General features: G+C 47.7%; 2 protein-coding genes across 2 annotated transcripts in view; one reads left to right on the top strand and one right to left on the bottom strand.

Moving 5' to 3' along the window:
- The window catches only part of LOC148145003 (endogenous retrovirus group 3 member 1 Env polyprotein-like), a 467,418-nt gene that overhangs the window by 33,867 nt on the left and 414,547 nt on the right, over positions 1-19,004 (top strand). The gene's annotated exons all lie outside the window — the stretch shown is intronic.
- Positions 2,464-18,337, bottom strand: LOC148145013 (uncharacterized). The gene is made up of 3 exons (XM_087975654.1): positions 17,468-18,337; positions 15,780-15,784; positions 2,464-3,442 (listed from the first exon to the last, which is right to left on the bottom strand). The coding sequence occupies exons 1-3, from the start codon at positions 17,995-17,997 to the stop codon at positions 2,925-2,927; spliced, it is 1,053 nt and encodes a 350-aa protein (XP_087831780.1). The 5' UTR covers positions 17,998-18,337; the 3' UTR covers positions 2,464-2,924.

Genomic DNA, 19,004 nt, shown 5'->3' with positions numbered 1-19,004 from the left:
CCTCTGCAGAGTTCGAGGGAGGGGGAAGAGGGGATCAGCAAAATTATTCTGGGTAGGAGTGAAAGGAACAGGGTGGTCATTATGGGGGACTTTAACTTCCCCAACGTTGACGAAATGCTTTCATTCCAGTACATCGTATGGATCAGTTTTTGTCCAGTGTGTGTGCAGGAGGGCTCTCTGACACAGCATGTCGAAGGGCCGACAAGAGGGGTGGTCACACTGGATCTGGTGCTTGGTAATGAACCAGGCCAGGTGTTTGATTTAGTGGAAGGTGAGCACTTTGGAGAGAGTGATCATAATTCAGTTGGGTTTCATTTAAAGGGATAGGAACATGCCACAGGTCAAGAGTTATCGATGGGACAAGGGAAATTATAATGCAATTAGGAAGACTTAGGATGCATAGAATAGGGTAGCAAAATGCAGGGGATGGGAACAATTGAAATGTGGAGCTGGTTTAAGGAACAGATATTGTGTGTCCTTGATAGGTATGTCCCTGTCAGGCAGGGAGTGATAAGGTAAGGGAACCGTGGTTTACAAGAGAAATTGCATCTCTTGTTACAAAGAAGGAGGAGGCTTGTGTTGATGAGGCAAGATGGTTCAGATGAGGCAATGGAGAGTTAAAGATCAGCTAGGAAGGATTTCAAGAGACAGTTAAGAGCAAAGAGAGGACATGAGCAGTCTTTAACACATAAAGGTGAACCCTAAAGCTTTCTATAGGTATGTGAGGAATAAAAGGATGATTAGGGTAGGAATATGGCCAATAAAAGACAGAAGTAGGAAGTTGAGTGTGGGCCCTGTGGAGATTGGAGAGGTGTTAATGAATACCTCTCATCGGTCTTCACTCAGGAAAAGGAGAATATTGTAGAGGAGAAGAATGAGGTACGAGATATGAGACTCGAAAGGATCGAGGTTAGTTGCACACAGGTGTTATCAATTCTAGAAGGAGTGAAAGTAGACAAGTGCCCTGGGCCGGATGGGATTTATCCAAGGATTCTCTGGGAAGCGAGGGAGGAGATAGCAGAGCCTTTGGCTTTGATATTTGAGTTGTCATTTCTACAGGTTTAGTACCAGAGTGGAGGATTGCAAATGTTGTGCCCTTGTTCAAGATGGGCAGCAGAGATGACCCAGGTAATTATAGACCAGTGAGCCTTACTTCTGTTGAAGGAAAGCTTTTGGAAAGGAATATTAGAGATAGGATTTATAATCATCTAGCAACCAACAATTTGATTTCAGATAGTCAACATGGTTTCATCAAGGGCAGATCGTGTCTCACAAACCTCATTGCGTTTTTTGAGAAGGTGACCAAGTATGGAGATGAGGGTAGGGCAGTTGACGTGGTGGACATGGACCTCAGTAAAGGTTCCACATGGTAGGCTGTTGGAGAAAATGCAGAGGCATGGGATTGAGGGTGATTTAGCAGTTTGGATTAGAAACTGGCTTTCTGAAAGAAGGCAGCGAGTGGTGGTTTATGGAAAATATTCAGCCTGGTGTCCGGTTACTAGTGGTGTGCCACAAGGATCTGTTTTGGGACTACTGCGGTTTGTCATTTTTATAACTGACTTAGACACAGGCATAGTATTGTTAAGAAGGCATACGGTGTGTTAGGTTTCATTCGTAGAGGGATTGAGTTCCGGAACTGCAATATCATGCTGCAACTATACAAAACGCTGGTGTGGCCACAATTGGAATATTATGTACAGTTCTGGTCCCCATATTTCAGGAAGGATGTGGGAAGCATTGGAAAAGGAGCAGAGAAGATTTACCAGATAGTTTCCTGGTCTGGATGGAGGGTCTTGTGAGGAAAGGCTGAGAGACTTGGGTCTGTTCTCATTGGAAAGAAGAAGGATAAGAGGGGATTTGATAGAGATATATAAGATGATCAGACAATTAGATAGGGTAGACAGTGAAAGACTCTTTCCTAGGATGGTAATGTCAGCTTGTAAAAGGGGGCATAACTACAAATTGAGGGGTGATAGATTTAAGACAGATGTCAGAGGCAAGTTCTTTATGCAGAGAGTGGTAAGGGTGTGGAATGCCCTACCTGCTAAGGTAGTCAACTCAGCCACATTCGGGAGATTTAAACAGTCCTTAGATAAGCGCATGGTTGATTTTGGGATAGTTTCAGGGAACGAGCTGAGAATAGTTCACAGGTCGGCGCAACATCTAGGGCTGAAGGGCCTGTTCTGCGCTGTATTGTTCTATGTTCTTTGTTCTATGTTCTAAACTTAGTGCAGGAGGCGGAAAGAAATGAGCAGCTTTAAAACAAAAACCTCTTGGAGCTCAAAGCTTTCAATGAGAGTCTGAGCCCGGTGGTAAGTTCAGGTGACCTTTATTGCAACCCAACTTTGTTACAACTTCAGATCCCCCCTGCAAAAAAGGCAGAGAAAAAGCAGTTGCTTTTTGAACAGCTCAAGGTGAAAGTGCACACACCACACGTCCCCTTGTCCCACCCCCTCACTGTCTTTACTATTGGCCAGCACCAAGTTGTCCCTTTGTAATCGGATCCTTGGTACAGCCGTCACCCGGAGGAAGTATTGCCTCACTCAGCAATTTCAACCCATACCCTGTCTCCAAGTAAGTTTCTCCCCGCTCATTTGCCAGGAAGGGGCAGTGTAGAGTCAACCAGACTGCTGTGGGCCTGGAGTCACGTGTAGGCCAGACCGGGTAAAGGATGCAGCTGGAACGACTGAGTGAATCCTTTCCCACAATGGCGGTTCCCTTCCCTAACAAGGGAGAGAGGGAATCAGATGGGGGCTTTCTCCCCCGCACCACCCCCTCCCTGAAACGGTCTCATCGTTAGATTCCGAACTCCACATTTCTGACCGAATACCAATTCTGCCATCTGTCATGGCGGGATTCGAACCAGGGAGTCCCTGGAAGTGGGTTGATAGTCCAATCGATATTGGCACTCGGCCGTCACTCCTTCAATCCCCCTGCGATGGCACGTGAACTCGCTGGTGGGTCAGCAGGTGGGAGGAGCGGATGAAGCCCTTCCCGCACTGAGAGCAGATGAACGGCCTCTCTCCGGTGTGGATCCGCTGGTGTCTCAGCAGGGTAGAGGAAACGCTAAAGGTCTTCCCGCACTCGGGGCAGCTGAAGGGCCTCTCCCCCGTGTGAATCCGCTGGTGTCTCAGCAGGGTGGAGGAATACCTGTAGGCTTTCCCACAATCTGGGCAGGTGAAGGGCCTCTGCCCTGTGTGGACACGCTGGTGTCTCTGCAGGGTGGAGGAATACCTGAAGGCCTTCCAGCACTCTGGGCAGCTGAAGGGCCTCTCCCCCGTGTGGACCCGCTGGTGGGCCAGAAGGTGGGAGGAATGTTTGAAGGCTTTCCCGCAGTCGCTGCAGGGGAATGGCCTGTCCCCGGTGTGACTGCGCCGATGAGTCTCCAGGGAAGACGGGACACGGAAGCCTTTCCCACAGTCTCCACACTTCCACGGTTCCTCTACAGGGCGGGATTCCTCAGGTTTCTCCATGGCCACAACTTCAGCTGCTCACAAACACGTGCAGAGCCCCTCCCTGCCGTGAAATCCCCTTTCCAGGCCGTATAACTGTTTCAGGCTCCACACACAGTGCGCTGCCACAATTGGGTCTCTCGTCCAGGCCCACCGATGCTGAAAACGTCCTCAAACAGGAACCAAAAAGCATTGATCCCTCTCACACAAATCACAGTCAAAAATCGTTGTGGTCCCGTTGGATTGTGTGACTGTCAGACATTGACATCAAAGTGAGGACTGCAGACGCTGGAGAGTCAGTCGAAAAGCACAGCAGGTCAGGCAGCATCCGGGGATCAGGAGAGTCAATGTTTCGGGCGTAAGCCCTTCATTCGTTGATATTGAAACTTCAGTCTTCAGATTTTCAAATACTCTGCAAAAAGGGATTGCAAAAGGGATTATCAGTGCAGGGTAGAAATTCAGAACAAGCAATTCTACTTTCTGTGGAATATTCTTTTGTTGTTTCACAAAATTGAAAGTACCATCCCACTCTCTCTCCCCCTCTGTTCTCACTCCGCTCTAACTAATTCCCCTGAAGGTGCTGATTCAGGATCTTACAGGGGCAGAAAAGCAAAAACATCAAGCCTGACATCTCTCTGAATTTTGGATACCTCCACCTGAAAGTTAATATCTTTCACAACGCTGGGATCCTGCTGAGAGTGAGCAGTTCTGATTTTTGGAAGCAAAAAAAGTGTCAATTCAAGGTGAACCTGCAATGCAGCTTCTTGAGGAAGGACCAGATACAAAATGGTTAATGACCCCGAGAAGGTGGGAGCAAAATGAGACATCAAGGCATTAACACTGACACACTTCAGTAACTATATGCATCTCCATGTACACACCCAGAACGGAACTATTCCCTTGCACATTTATAGATCTTTTCTCATTTCAGAATGTGATACTTTCGCCAAGACCATGTGCAATAGAGTTAAGGGTGAGCCTAATGGGAACAGAATTCTGAGGACCATTGTCTACCAGATGTCCAGCACAGAAATAGTCCCTTCGGTCCAACGTATCCATGCCGATCAGATATCCTAAATCACTAATCCCATTTGACAGCACTTGGCCCATATCCCTCTAAACCCTTTCTATTCATATACCCAGCGAGATGCCTTTTAAATGCTGTAATTGTACCAGCCTCCACCACTTCCTCTGGCAGCTCATTCCTTACATGCTCCACCCTCTGAATATAAGAGTAGCCCCTTAGGGCCTTTTTAAATCTCCCCCCAACCCTAAACGTATTACCCTGTAGTTCTGGACTCCCCCATTCCAGGGAAACACTGTCTATTTATCCTATTCATGCCACTCATGATTTTATAGAAATCTGTAGGGTTACCCCTCAGCCTCTGGTACTCGAGAAAACAGCCCCATCCTGTTCAGCTCAAACCCTGACAACATCCTTGCCAATCTTTTCTGAACCCTTTCAAGTTTCACAACATCCATGACTCTATGACATCCTTCCTACAGCAGAGAGACCAGTACTGCACACAATATTCCAAATGTGGCCGAACCAATGTTCTGGACAGCTACAACATAATCTCCCAAATCCTGTTCTCAGACAATTGGGAAAGTTTTCAAAGCCCACAAAAGACAACCGGGAAAACATTGAGGTATGAACACTGGGCAGCTGAGGGGGGAGGGAAAGAAAGCCAAAAACGTGCTGGAGCCAAGGCAGAGGAAGAACAGAGGATGCACAGCCGGTTTGAAGCTGCATGTGCTGTACTTATACCTGTTGCATTTACTTGTGGAAATCAGGTGCATTTTGAAATAAAACAGAAAAGATATCTCCTCCTCCCAATCTCTGTCCTCCTCACCTGGTAATTAACTCCCATACCTGAGTTGACAGGGTCTGCTCCCTCCCTGGATTCACTCCCGTTGCTACAAGTGAACAGATTTTCCCGCCCCAGGATTTGCCCAGACGGAGGGATTTTCATTCATTCAGTGTCACTTCCGCGTTGTGACGTCACGAAAGGAGCGGATGGGCGGGGCCAAGCCGGGCGCACGCACTGCGCCTGCGCTGCCCTGTACCATTTGCTAACATCCCTTCGCTTCAGAGAATCCCCACAGTGTGGGAGCAGGCCACTCGGCCCAACGAGTCCACACCGACCCTCTGAAGGGGAACCCACCCAGACCCATTCCCCTGACAAATTCACCTCACCTGCACATCCCTGGGCACTATGGGTAATTTCGCACGGCCAATCCCAATCAAGGCCAGTGAGCAATGTAGTGATGTGGGGAATGAACATCACAGAATGATGGAGACAAGGAGAGTAAATGTCCCAGCAATTAAAACTGGATTGCAAAGATCATAAAAATGTAAACCGAAAACAGTGTGTCTGCATGTGTGCTGCACTGTTACAAAAGTGAATGAATTGACTGCACACATTGAAGAGAATCATTATGATCTGAGACTCCTTACAGAGACATGGCTTCAGGACGACAAGGATTGGATCTTGAATATCGAGGGGGTAGTCAAACGGGAAGCTAGGTGAAGGTAGAGGGTTGGCATTGCAAATCAAAACACTGATCACAGTAATCCGCTATCAGGTCGGATTTCACCACCAGACACCTGGAGGAAGAACGCCTCATCTTCCGCCTCGGAACACTTCAACCCCAGCGCATCAATGTGGATTTCAACAGTTTCCTCATTTCCCCTTCCCCCACCTCACCCTAGTTCCAAACTTCTAGCTCAGCACTGTCCCCATGACTTGTCCTACCTACCTATCTCCTTTTCCACCTATCCACTCCACCCTCTCCTCCCTGACCGATCACCTTCATCCCACCCCACCACTCACCTACTGTATCTATGCGGTAAAAACAATGACTGCAGATGCTGGAAACCAGATTCTGGATCAGTGGTGCTGGAAGAGCACAGCAATTCAGGCAGCATCTGAAAAGCTTCGAAATCGACGTTTCAGGCAAAAGCCCTTCATCAGGAATAAAAAAGTTTTATAAAGGCAGAGAGCCTGAACCGTGGAGAGATAAGCTAGAGGAGGGTGGGGGTGGGGATAGAGTAGCATAGAGTACAATAGTTGAGTGGGGGAGGAGATGAAGGTGATAGGTCAGGGAGGAGAGGGTGGAGTGGATAGGTGGAAAAAGGAGCTGGGCAGGTCGGACAAGTCAAGGGGATCGTGTTGCTGGAGGTTAGAAACTAGGATGAGGTGGGGGAAGGGGAAATGAGGAAGCTGTTGAAGTCCACATTGATGCCCTGGGGTTGAAGTGTTCTGAGGCGGAAGATGAGGTGTTCTTCTTCTATGCGTCTGGTGGTGAGGGAGCGGCGGTGAAGGAGGCCCAGACCTCCCCCTCACTGAGGACGAACGATCAGTCCTCACAAAGGACTCACCTTCGTCCCCCTCCGTCCACTCATCAATGAATTTAATACACGCCGTGACATCGAACAATTCTTCCATCGCCTCCGCCTCCGAGCTTACTTTCACAATCAGGATTCCCGCCCATCTTCCGAGGACCCCTTCGCCCACCTCCAACACACTGCATCCACCTGGACACCCCGCGCTGGCCTATTACCTGCCCTCGACCTCTTCATTTCCAACTGCGGCCGGGACATCAACCTGTCGACCCCCCTCCCCCACTCCAACCTCTCACCCTCACAACGCGCAGCCCTCCAATCCCTCTGCTCCAATCCTGACATCACCATCAAGCCAGCGGACAAAGGGGGCGCAGTGGTAGTCTGGCGCACTGACCTCTACATCGCTGAAGCCAAACACCAACTCGAGGACACCTCTTCCTACCGCCCCCTTGACCATGACCCCACCCCCCATCACCAAACCATCATCTCCCAGACCATACAGAACCACATCACCTCAGGAGATCTCCCACCCACAGCTTCCAACCTCATAGTCCGGGAACCCTGCACTGCCCGGTTCTACCTCCTTCCCAAGATCCACAAGCCTGACCACCCTGGCCGACCCATTGTCTCAGCATGCTCCTGCCCCACTGAACTCATCTCTACCTACCTCGACACTGTCCTATCCCCCCTAGTCCAGGAACTCCCCACATATGTTCGAGACACCACCCACGCCCTCCACCTCCTCCAAGACTTCCGTTTCCCGGGCCCCCAACGCCTCATCTTCACCATGGATATCCAATCCCTCGACACCTCCATCCGCCATGACCAGGGCCTCCAAGCCCTCCGTTTTTTCCTCTCCAGACGTTCCCAACAGTACCCCTCCACCGACACTCATTCATTCGGCCGAACTGGTCCTCACCCTTAACAATTTCTCCTTTGAATCCTCCCACTTCCTCCAGACCAAAGGGGTAGCCATGGGCACACGTATGGGCCCCAGCTATGCCTGTCTCTTTGTTGGCTACGTAGAGCAGTTGATCTTCCATAATTACACCGGCACCACTCCCCACCTCTTCCTCCGCTACATTGATGACTGCATTGGCGCCACCTCGTGCTCCCGCGAGGAGGTTGAGCAATTCATCAATTTCACCAACACATTCCACCCTGACCTTACATTTACCTGGACCATCTCTGACACCTCCCTCCCCTTCCTGGACCTCTCCATCTCCATCAGTGATGACTGACTTGACACTGACATTTTCTACAAACCCACCGACTCCCACAGCTACCTGGATTACACCTCTTCTCACCTCTTGCAAAAATGCCATCCCGTATTCCCAATTCCTCCGCCTCCGCCGTATCTGCTCCCAGGAGGACCAGTTCCACCATAGAACACACCAGATGGCCTCCTTCTTTACAGACCGCAATTTCCCTTCCCACGTGGTTAAAGATGCCCTCCAACGCATCTCGTCCACATCCCGCACCTCCGCCCTCAGACCCAAGCCCTCCAACCGCAACAAGGACAGAACGCCCCTGGTGCTCATCTTCCACCCTACCAACCTTCACATAAACCAAATCATCCGCCGACATTTCCGCCACCTCCAAACAGACCCCACCACCAGGGATATATTTCCCTCCCCACCCCTCTCCGCCTTCCGCGAAGACCGTTCCCTCTGTGACTACCTGGTCAGGTCCACGCCCCCCTACGACCCACCCTCCCATCCTGGCACTTTCCCCTGCCACCACAGGAACTGTAAAACCTGTGCCCACACCTCCTTCCTCACCTCCATCCAAGGCCCTAAAGGAGCCTTCCACATCCAAAGTTTTACCTGCACATCCACTAATATCATTTATTGTATCCGTTGCTCCCGATGCGGTCTCCTCTACATTGGGGAGACTGGGCGCCTCCAAGCAGAGCGCTTTAAGGAACATCTCCGAGACACCCGCACCAATCAACCAAACCGCCCCGTGGCCCAACATTTAAACTCCTCCTCCCATTCTGCCGAGGACATGGAGGTCCTGGGCCTCCTCCACCGCCGCTCCCTCACCACCAGACGCATAGAAGAAGAACACCTCATCTTCCGCCTCGGAACACTTCAACCCCAGCGCATCAATGTGGACTTCAACAGCTTCCTCATTTCCCCTTCCCCCACCTCATCCTAGTTTCTAACCTCCAGCAACACGATCCCCTTGACTTGTCCGGACTTGTCCGACCTGCCCAGCTCCTTTTCCACCTATCCACTCCACCCTCTCCTCCCTGACCTATCACCTTCATCTCCTCCCCCACTGACCTGTTGTACTCTATGCTACTCTATCCCCACACCCACCCTCCTCTCGCTTATCTCTCCACGCTTCTGGCTCTCTGCCTTTATAAAGCTTTTTTATTCCTGATGAAGGGCTTTTGCCCGAAACGTCGATTTCAAAGCTTTTCGGATGCTGCCTGAATTGCTGTGCTCTTCCAGCACCACTGATCCAGAAGATTGTATCTATGCTACTTTCTCCCCAACCCCACTCTCCTCTAGCTTATCTCTCCACGCTTCAGGCTCTCTGCCTTTATTCCTGATTAAGGGCTTTTGCCCGGAACGTCGATTTCGCTGCTCCTTGGATGCTGCCTGAACTGCTGTGCTCTTCCAGCACCACTAACCCAGAATCTGGTTTCCAGCACGTGCAGTCATTGTTTTTACATCTTTGAAAGCTGCTCAGAAAGTCCAGTCTTCACAAACACACTTCTGCTTTCACAGCATGGAAACAGACCTTACGGCCCAACTTGTCTGTGCCGACCACATATCTGAAATTAATTTAGTCCCGTTTGCCAGCACGTGGCCCACACGACTCCAAATCATCCCGATTCATGTACCCAGCCAGATGCATTTTAAATATACTCCACCAACTCTTCTAGCAGTACGTTTCATACATGCACATACGTCTATGTAAAAAAGTTGTCCTTAACGTTCCTTTTAAATCATTCCCCTCTCACCTCAAACATACACCCTCCAAGCTTTGGACTCCCCTAATCTGGGGAAATTCCTGACGAAGGGCTTTTGTCCGAAACGTCGATTTTCCTGCTCCTCGGATGCTGCCTGACCTGCTGTGCTTTTCCAGCACCACTCTGATCTAAACTCTGGTTTCCAGCATCTGCAGTCCTCACTTTTGCCTAGGTCGAACCCTCGACCTGTCTACATCTATCCCCACTTCACCACCCAGCACACCCTTTACCTGTATCGCCCTCTACACTCATCCCCAATGCTGAACAATGATTCGGAGATGCCGGTGTTGGACTGGGGTGTACAAAGTTAAAAATCACACCACACCAGGTTATAGTCCAACAGGTTTAATTGGAAGCACTAGCTTTCGGAGCGACGCTCCTTCATCGGGTGATTGTGGAGGGCTCGATCGTAACAGAATTTATAACAAAAATTTGCAGTGTGATGTAACTGAAATTATACATTGAAGAACTGATCGTCTGTTAAGCCTTTCATCTGTTAGAATACAGTGATTAGTTTCACTTCTTTCATGTGTAAATCACAAAACCCTTTTTTTAAAGTTGCATTCTCGGGTTAGCTGTTAACAATGGAGATAGTTAGACAATGTGTTGAAGGTGTTCAATTTCAGTTACATCACACTGCAAATTTTTGTTATAAATTCTGTGTTACGATCGAGCCCTCCACAATCACGTGATGAAGGGGAGTCGTTCTGAAAGCTGGTGTGCTTCCAATTAAACCTGTTGGACTATAACCTGTTGTTGTGTGATTTTTAATCCTGAAGAAGGATTACACCCGAAACATTGACTTCTCCACCTCCTGATACTGCCTGGCTTGCTTTGTTCTTCCAGCCTCCCGCCTGTTTATTTTGCCATTTAAGACACAGACCTGGAGCACCGTTTCCAGATAATGGACAGAGGAATTTACAGTCTGGGATAAAGCTCAATCTTCATTCAGACACGAGCAGCAGCTTCGGAACCGCATTGTCCAACTTCCGTATTCACGAGGTGACTCTGATTGGCAGGAGGACCAATGTCCTTCCAGTCCTCCAGGCCTCCCTATTGGGCAATCAAAAAGAGATCGCGCGCCTTTTTTAACGGACAGTGACGAGCATGCCCACGAGTTTGCTGACACCGACAAACATGCGCACTGCGTTGCTGACACCGGCAAACATGCGCAGTATGCTCTTTGGGATGGTTGGTGTTCCTGACAGATTTTGAGTGTCCAAATGCCAACAGGGAAAAAAAGGGGTCGAGCCACAATTTTTTTACCCTGTGTTTCGACATTTTATTGCTTCCGCATTTTGTCTGACTCCTCAACTTTTGTATGTCTTTTCCCCTTGTTGGGAGAGAGTGTGCCCCAGTGAGCTGTCTGTGAGAAGGAGCTGTAACCAGATACACAGATGAAGAAACATTACACTGTTCGCAGCAGGGGGTGACTGTACACGTTTCCTGAGTGTGATCACAGTTTCAGTTGTTCATCAGAAACAGGGAGCTGAAAGGACACCAGAACTGCGGAGAAGCCGTGGAAATGTGGGGAATGTGGGAAGGGATTCCATTCCCTGTCGGCACTGGAGACACATCAGCTCAGTCGCAGTGCGGAGAGGCAATTCTTCAATTACAACATTATTTCCCAATGACAAAAACAGATTCACGCTGCCTGAACTTATACAAGTGCCCTGTCTTCACATCTTTAATCATAGCTTTGAACATTTTCCCTATGACATATGTTAAGGTAAATTGTCTGCAGTTTCCTGTTCTCGGTCTGCCTTTTTGAAGAAAGGAGTTTTCCAATCTACAGAAACCTTCCCTGAAACTAATAAGGTTTGGAAAATTAAAAACAATGCATTAACTATTTCACTAGCTAGTTTTTCTTTAAGGATCTAGAATGAAATCCTTTGGACCCCTGGGACTTGTGAGCTTGTATTCCAACAGTTTACTCATTACTACCTCCCTGGTAATTGTTATGGTCTTCAGTTCCTCCTTCCCTTTCAGTTCCTGATTTCCAGCCAGTTCTAAGCTGTTACTTGTATCCTCTCTACTGAAGACAGATTCAAGCTCTTTTCAATTCATCGAGCATCTCTTTATCCTCTGTTATTGAATCCCCAGACTCATTTTTTACAGAACCAACACTTACTTTGTTAACTTTTTTAAAGAAAAGCTGACGAAACTTTCCTTCCTGTTTTTATACTTTTGGCTAACTTTCTAACTCTAATTGCTGTGCTCCTGCCTCCATTATTTCTGATGTTTGCCCCAGCTCCTAACTCTCGCATCAACCTGACTGCATATTCTATGGAACTGACCTTGGTTAAGTGTTGCAAAACACACAAGGGCAAATTTTTCATCTCCAGAAAGTCTTAGTACTGAACACGATAACATTCACTTCGAAATATTGTTCATTCAACCTTCACAAGCACACCCTCCAGGTTCAAAATCCCACAATGACACCCAGTTTTGTTATGATCTTTAATTTTGAAGAGAAATTTGAATATTCAGTGATTAACTGGAAGAACTGTTCACAAGGTTTTCACATTTTTAAACAAAAACAAATCTACTGGATTAATTTAGCAGAATAGCATGTATGGCCTTAAATTGTAAATCGAGTTTTCTTTTGAGTGATGGAGCAGGTCGACACCAGATGAGGATCTAATACCAGGATTTAGGCTGTTGTCACAAAATAGCATCTCAATATAAAGTAATAGAACAATGTGTCTTCAGGCTGCAAATTAACGCTGTGTTTAAAATAGCTAAAAGCTGCATTTCTGCATTCCTGAGCTAACTGAATCACAGATTAAGCAAACAATACCTTCTTCATAGTATGGATCTAATTAAGCTAGATAGGACATTACTGACCAGTCCTAGCTAACCTTGAAGCACAGGTATGAGGAGATAATGCGTGTGAAACAACATTGTTTCCCAGGAAATATCATTGGGTTAACCTGTTGTCCATTACGTAATTTTATTACATTTTATTGGATTTACTCTGTAATTAAGGCTGTACTGTCTCTTAAGAAACATATGAAAATTGATATTTTATTCCAAGTTAATCACGCAGTTTCTCCAAGGAACACAGAATCTTTTAATATCTGTCTTGCTGGACAAATCTTTGCCCGGCCGTTACAAATTAAAGTGTGAAACCTTGCTGAAGCAAACCATAATCCTAGTGTTCATTTGACCAATCTCAGAACTGAGAGACCCCTCCTGGGGGTTGAGATCTTCAACTCTCACTGTGCTTTTGGTGTGACCCATGATTACAGAGACTTGTGGGAACATAGAGGATTTGTAACCCCCACGGGGCAGACGAATACTAATGCTGTTTTGTCCAATCAATCTGACAGCTCTCAAGATGTTCAGCTCATGCTGAGGCAATGGATACAGTCTCCAAAGGAATGAGCAGATGGATGCTGCTGCCAAGCAGGCAGCCTTACACCCCAAACTTCTGGTCCCATTAGGTGCCCAGCAAAACCCGGATAGAGACAATATGGGGGTGGGAATGCCAGGCCTGGGTATGGGACTGAAATCACAGGGGAGGCCCCCTGCTGAGCAGCACAAACTATGGCCTCAAATAGGGTACTCCCTCGATACTCAAACCGAAATGGGGGTGACCCCCTGATGGACTACTTTGTGTTCTTTCTTTGCTGCTGCCTTTTTCAATTCATTATGTGCATTATTGTACACACGTGGGCAAGGAGGGAATGGTTAATACTGTATTACAAACCTGGTGTCACCCAGATTTCCAGAAAGCAGCTAGGAAAAGAGCTGAAGCATGTTTAATTTGTAAACAAATAGGATGCATGGTTTAAGAGGGATGCCCTGAGGTTGTGAACCACCTCCTTGCCTGGTCAGCCTTTTTACTGGTCTACAACTTGCTTTTAGAGTCATAGAGATGTACAGCATGGAAACATGCCGACCAGATATCCCAATCCAATCTAGTCCCACCTGCCAGCACCCGGCCCATATCCTTCCAAACCCTTCCTATTCATATACCCATTCAAATGGCTCTTAAATGTTGCAATTGTACCAGCCTCCACCACATTCTCTGGCAGCTCTTTTCATACACATACCACCCTCTGCATGAAAATGTTGCCCCTTGGGTCTCTTTTATATCTTGCCTCTCTCATCCTAAACCTATGCCCTCGAGTTCTGGACTCCTCGAACCCAGGGAAAAGACTTGGTCTATTTATACTATCCATGCCCCTCATGATTTTGTAAACCACTATAAGGTCACCCCTCAGCCTGTTCAGTCTCTCCCTGTAGCTCAGATCCTCCAACCCTGGAAACATCCTTGTAAATCTTTTCTGAACCCTTTCAAGTTTCACAATATCTTTCTGATAGGAAGGAGACCAGAATTGCACGCAATATTCCAACAGTGGCCTAACCAATGTCCTGTACAGCCGCAACATGACCTCCCAACTTCTGTACTCAATACTCTGACCAATAAAGAAAAGCATACCAAATGCCTTCTTCACTATCGTATCTACCTGGGACTCCACTTTCAAGGAGCTATGAACCTGCACTCCAAGGTCTCTTTGTTCAGCAAGACTCCCTAGCACCTTACTATTAAGTAAATAAATCCTGTTAAGGTTTCCAAAATGCAGCACTTCGCATTTATCTGAATTAAATTTCATCTATCACTTCTCAGCCCATCGGGTCCAGACCCTGTTGTAATCTGAGGTAACCCTCTTCGCTGTCCACTACACCTCCAATTTTGGTGGCATCTGCAAATTTACTAACTGTACCTCTTATGCTCGCATCCAAATCATTTATGTAAATGACAAAACGTAGAGGGCCCAGCACCAATCCTTGCGGCACTCCACTGGTCACAGGCCTCAGTCGGAAAAATAACCCTCCACTGCCACCCTCTGTCTTCTACCTTTGAGCCCGTTCTGTAACCAAATGACTAGTTCTACCTGTATTCCGTGAGATCTAATCTTGCTAATCAGTCTCCCATGGGGAACCTTGTTGAATGCCTTACTGAAGTCCATATAGATCACATCTACTGCTCTGCCCTCATCTATCCTCTTTGTTACTTCTTCAGAAAAACTCAATCAAATTTGTGAGACATGATTTCCCACGCACACAGTCATGTTGACTATCCCTAATCAGTCCTTGCCTTTCCAAATACATGTACATCCTGTCCCTCAGGACTCCCTCCAACAACTTGCCCACCAATGACATCAGGCTTACTGGTCTACCACCCTTCTTAAACAGTAAAACCATGTTAGCCAAGCTCCAGTCTTCCGGCACCTCACCTGTGACTATTGACGATAATATCTCAGCAACAGGCCCAGCAATCACTTCTCTAGCTTCCCATGGAGTTCTGGGCTACACCGGATCAGGTCCTGGGGATTTATCCACCTTTATGTTTCAAGACATCCTCTACTTCCTCCTCTGTATTTTAGGGTGTAGGTTATGGAGGATTGGCAGTGCTAAATGACCCATAGTGCCCTGGGATGTGCAAGTTAGGATAGATTAGCCATGGGAAATATGGAGAAAGGGGTTAGGTACGGGTGGGATGCTCTTCAGAGGGCCAGTGTGGAATAGATGGGCCGAATGGCCTGCTTCCACATTGTTGGGATTCGATGATCCTCCCCACAAAGGAGCATTTTATCTGCATCTATCCTGTCAAGCCCCTTTCAGAATTCTACTGGTTTCAATAAGATCACTTCTGGTTCAGAGAGGTAGACAGCACAGAAACAGACCCTTCTGTCCAACTCGTCCATGCTGACCAGGATTCCCAAAATAACTAGTCCCACTTACTTATATTTGGCCCATATCCCTCTAAACCTTTCTATTCATGTACCCATCTGAATGTCGCTTAAATATTGTAACTATCCCCGCATCTACCACTTCCTCAGCAAGTTCATTCCATATGCAAACCACCCTGTACCAAAACGTTGTCCCTCAGGCTCCTTTTAAATCTCTCTCCCCTCACTTTAAAAAATATGCCTCCTGGTTTTGAGCACCTCTACACTAAGGCAGAGCCCTTTGCTATTCACCTTACCTCCACTCCTCATGGTTTTATAAATCTCAATGACATCACCACTCAACCTCCTGCACTTCAGTGAAAAGTGTCCCAGTCTCTCCTTATAACTCAAACCCTCCAGTCCTGGCAATGTCCTGGTAAATCGTTACCGAACCCTCTCTAATAGTATTCTTCCTACTACAGGGCCACCAGAACTGTACTCAGTACTCTAAAAGTGGCCTCACCAACATCCTGTACAACCTCAACATGGTGTCCCAACTCCTATACCCAATGGGGTGAAGAATGAAGGCAAGTGTGCTAAACGCCTTCTTAACCACCCTGTCTCCCAGTGATGCAGCTATGCAGCTGAATCCTCCCATGTCTCTGTTCTCCAACAAGGCTCAAGGCCCTACCATTACCTGTATAGGTCCGCCCTTCCTTGTTTCAGCAAAATGCAACCCCTTGCTTTTATTCATACCTCTCTCATACATATACACAAACATACACCCCCCAACACTCTTTACCAAGCATGCACACAAACTCACATACACACACACACACAAATAACTCCACGAAGTGAATTTGAATTGGCAGAATTATTTGCAGATCCATTCTACTTTGCTCAAAAAGTGCAGAAACTGCAGGCAGTCAATCCGTGTAATATTTTATAAATTCCTACTTTGGAAATAGAACCAGTCTGATCCAAGATTGGGGTATGACAGACTCGAACCTCACACCTTTAATGCATTGTCTGAGCTGTCAGCCTTTTTAAAAATAAAACCTTAAGTCATCTCAAGAACGTAACTGAAAAGATGTTCTGGGATTTACATATTAATGAACCAAAACCTGCAATCCATTCTCAAAGATGGGAGACTGAACAGCAATCTAGGTTTGTTCAGTATATCCTATCAGTTGCATGACACTGTGAGCTTTTGCTATCAATTCTGTGTCTTTTGATCTGGCTCCACAGCTACCCGGTGAAGGAGCAGCGCTCCGAAAGCTAGTGCTTCCAAATAAACCTGTTGGACTATAACCTGGTGTTGTGCGATTTTTAACTTCATCCAGGCCAGTCCACCACCGGCTCCTCCACATCGTTTCCACTGAACCCAGCCCACACCTTCCGATGCTGCCAGTAAACGTTACAATGCTGATGAAATGATGCACTCTGCACTCCTGAAAAACTTACAATTTCTAATGATACTGGCTCCTCATTCACTGCTCCATCTGATAAGACAACATTGGAAGCTTAGTGCAGGAGGCTGAAAGAACTGATCAGCTTTAAAACAAAACCTCTTGGAGCTCAAAGCTTTCAATGAGAGTCTGAGCCCGGCGGTAAGTTCAGGTAACCTTTATTGCAACCCAACTTTGTTCCAGCTTCAGGTCCCCCTGCAAAAAGGCAGAGAAAAAGTAGTTGCTTTTTAAACAGCTCAAAGTCAAAGTACATACACTTCCCCCACTCCCCCACCTCACATTCTTTACTATTGGTTAGCACCCAGTCGTCCCTTTGTAACTGGATCCTTGGTACAGCTGTAACCCAGAGGAAGTGTTGCCTCACTCAGCAATTTCAATCCATACTCTGACTCCTAGTAAGTTTCTCCCCTCTCATTTGCCGAGCGAGGAGGGGTGGGGCAGTATAGAGTCAACCACACTGCTGTGGACCTGGAGTCACGTGTAGGCCAGACCGGGTAAAGGATGCAACTTGGCCTTCACTGTTTCAATTCCCCTACAGGTGAACTCGCTGGTGCGTCCGCAGGGCGGAGGAGCAGGTGTAAGCCTTCTTGCACTGACAACAGGTGAACGGCCTCTCCCCCGTGTGGACCCGCCGGTGGGTCAGCAGGATGGAGACCTGGGTAAAGCACTTCCCGCATTCAGGGCAGCTGAAGGGCCTCTCCCCCGTGTGAACCCGTTGGTGGGTCAGCAGGGCGGAGGAATTGCTGAAGGCCTTCCCACACTCGGGACAGCCGAAGGGCCTTTCACCTGTGTGGACCCGCCGGTGGGTCAGCAGGGCGGAGGAATTGCTGAAGGCCTTCCTGCACTTGGGGCAGGAGAACGGCCTCTCCCCCGTGTGGACCTGCTGATGCCTCCGCAGGTTGGATGAATTGCTGAAGGCCTTCCCGCACTTGGGGCAGGGGAACGGCCTCTCCCCGGTGTGGCTGCGTTGATGAGAGTCCAGGGAAGATGGGAAACAGAAGCTTTTCCCGCAGTCATCACACTTCCATCGTTTCTCCAAAAGGTGGGATTCCTCGGGTTTCTCCATGGCCAACGCTTCAGTTTACACAAAAACATGCATACAGCCCCTCCCTGCCATCAATTCCTCTTTCCAGGCCGTATAGCGGTTACATGCTCCATACTCAGTGCACTGCAACAGTAGGGTCTCTCATCCAGTCCCACTGACGCTGAAAACGTACCCAAACACGAACCAAAACACTTTGCTCCTTCTCACAGAATCATAGTTGAAAATTGTTGCGGTCCGAATGGACTGAGTGACTGTCAGACATTGACGTCAAAGTGAGGACTGCAGACGCTGGAGAGTCAGTCAAAAAATGTGTGGCATTGGAAAATCACAATAGGTCAGGCAGCATCCGAGGAGCAGGAGGGTCAAGGTTTCGGGCATAGGCCCTTCATCTGTTGATTTTGAAACTTCAGTCTTCAGATTTTCAAATACTCTGCAAAAAGAGATTACAAAAGCCATCACTATCAGTGCAGGGTAGAAATTCAGAACAAGCAATTCTACTTTCTGTGGAATATTCTTTTGTTGTTCCACAAAATTGAAAGTACCATCCCACTCTCTCTCCCCCTCTGTTCTCTCTCCCCCTCTGTTCTCACTCCACTCTAACTAATTCTCCTGAAGGTGCTGATTCAGGATCTTACAGGGACAGAAAAAGCAAAAACATCAAGACTGACATCTCTCTGAATTTTGGATACCTCCACCTGAAAGTTAATATCTTTCACAACACTGGGATCCTGCCGAGAGTGAGCAGGTCTGATTTTGGGAAGCAAATAAAAAGTGTCCATTCAGGGTGAACCTGCAATGCAGCTTCTTGAGGAAGGACCAGACACAAAATAGTTATCGACCCCGGGAAGGTGGGAGCAAAATTAGACCTCAAGGCATTAGCTTCAGTCAAACTCTTCTGCTCCCAGTCAGAGCAAAACATGCTCCGAAAGTCCAGCCTTCACAACCACACTTCTGCTTCCACTGAAGACAATTAGAGTCACACAGCGCAGAAACAGACCCTTTGGCCCAACCTGCCCGAGCTGACCAGA

The sequence above is a fragment of the Chiloscyllium plagiosum genome, unplaced genomic scaffold (assembly GCF_037043375.1).
Source record: "Chiloscyllium plagiosum isolate Xiang-an unplaced genomic scaffold, Cpla_swu_hap1 HiC_scaffold_27, whole genome shotgun sequence".
Classification (NCBI taxonomy): domain Eukaryota; kingdom Metazoa; phylum Chordata; class Chondrichthyes; order Orectolobiformes; family Hemiscylliidae; genus Chiloscyllium; species Chiloscyllium plagiosum.
The sequence above is the reverse complement of the archived record's forward strand: the minus strand, read 5'-3'. Positions and strand labels throughout refer to the sequence as shown.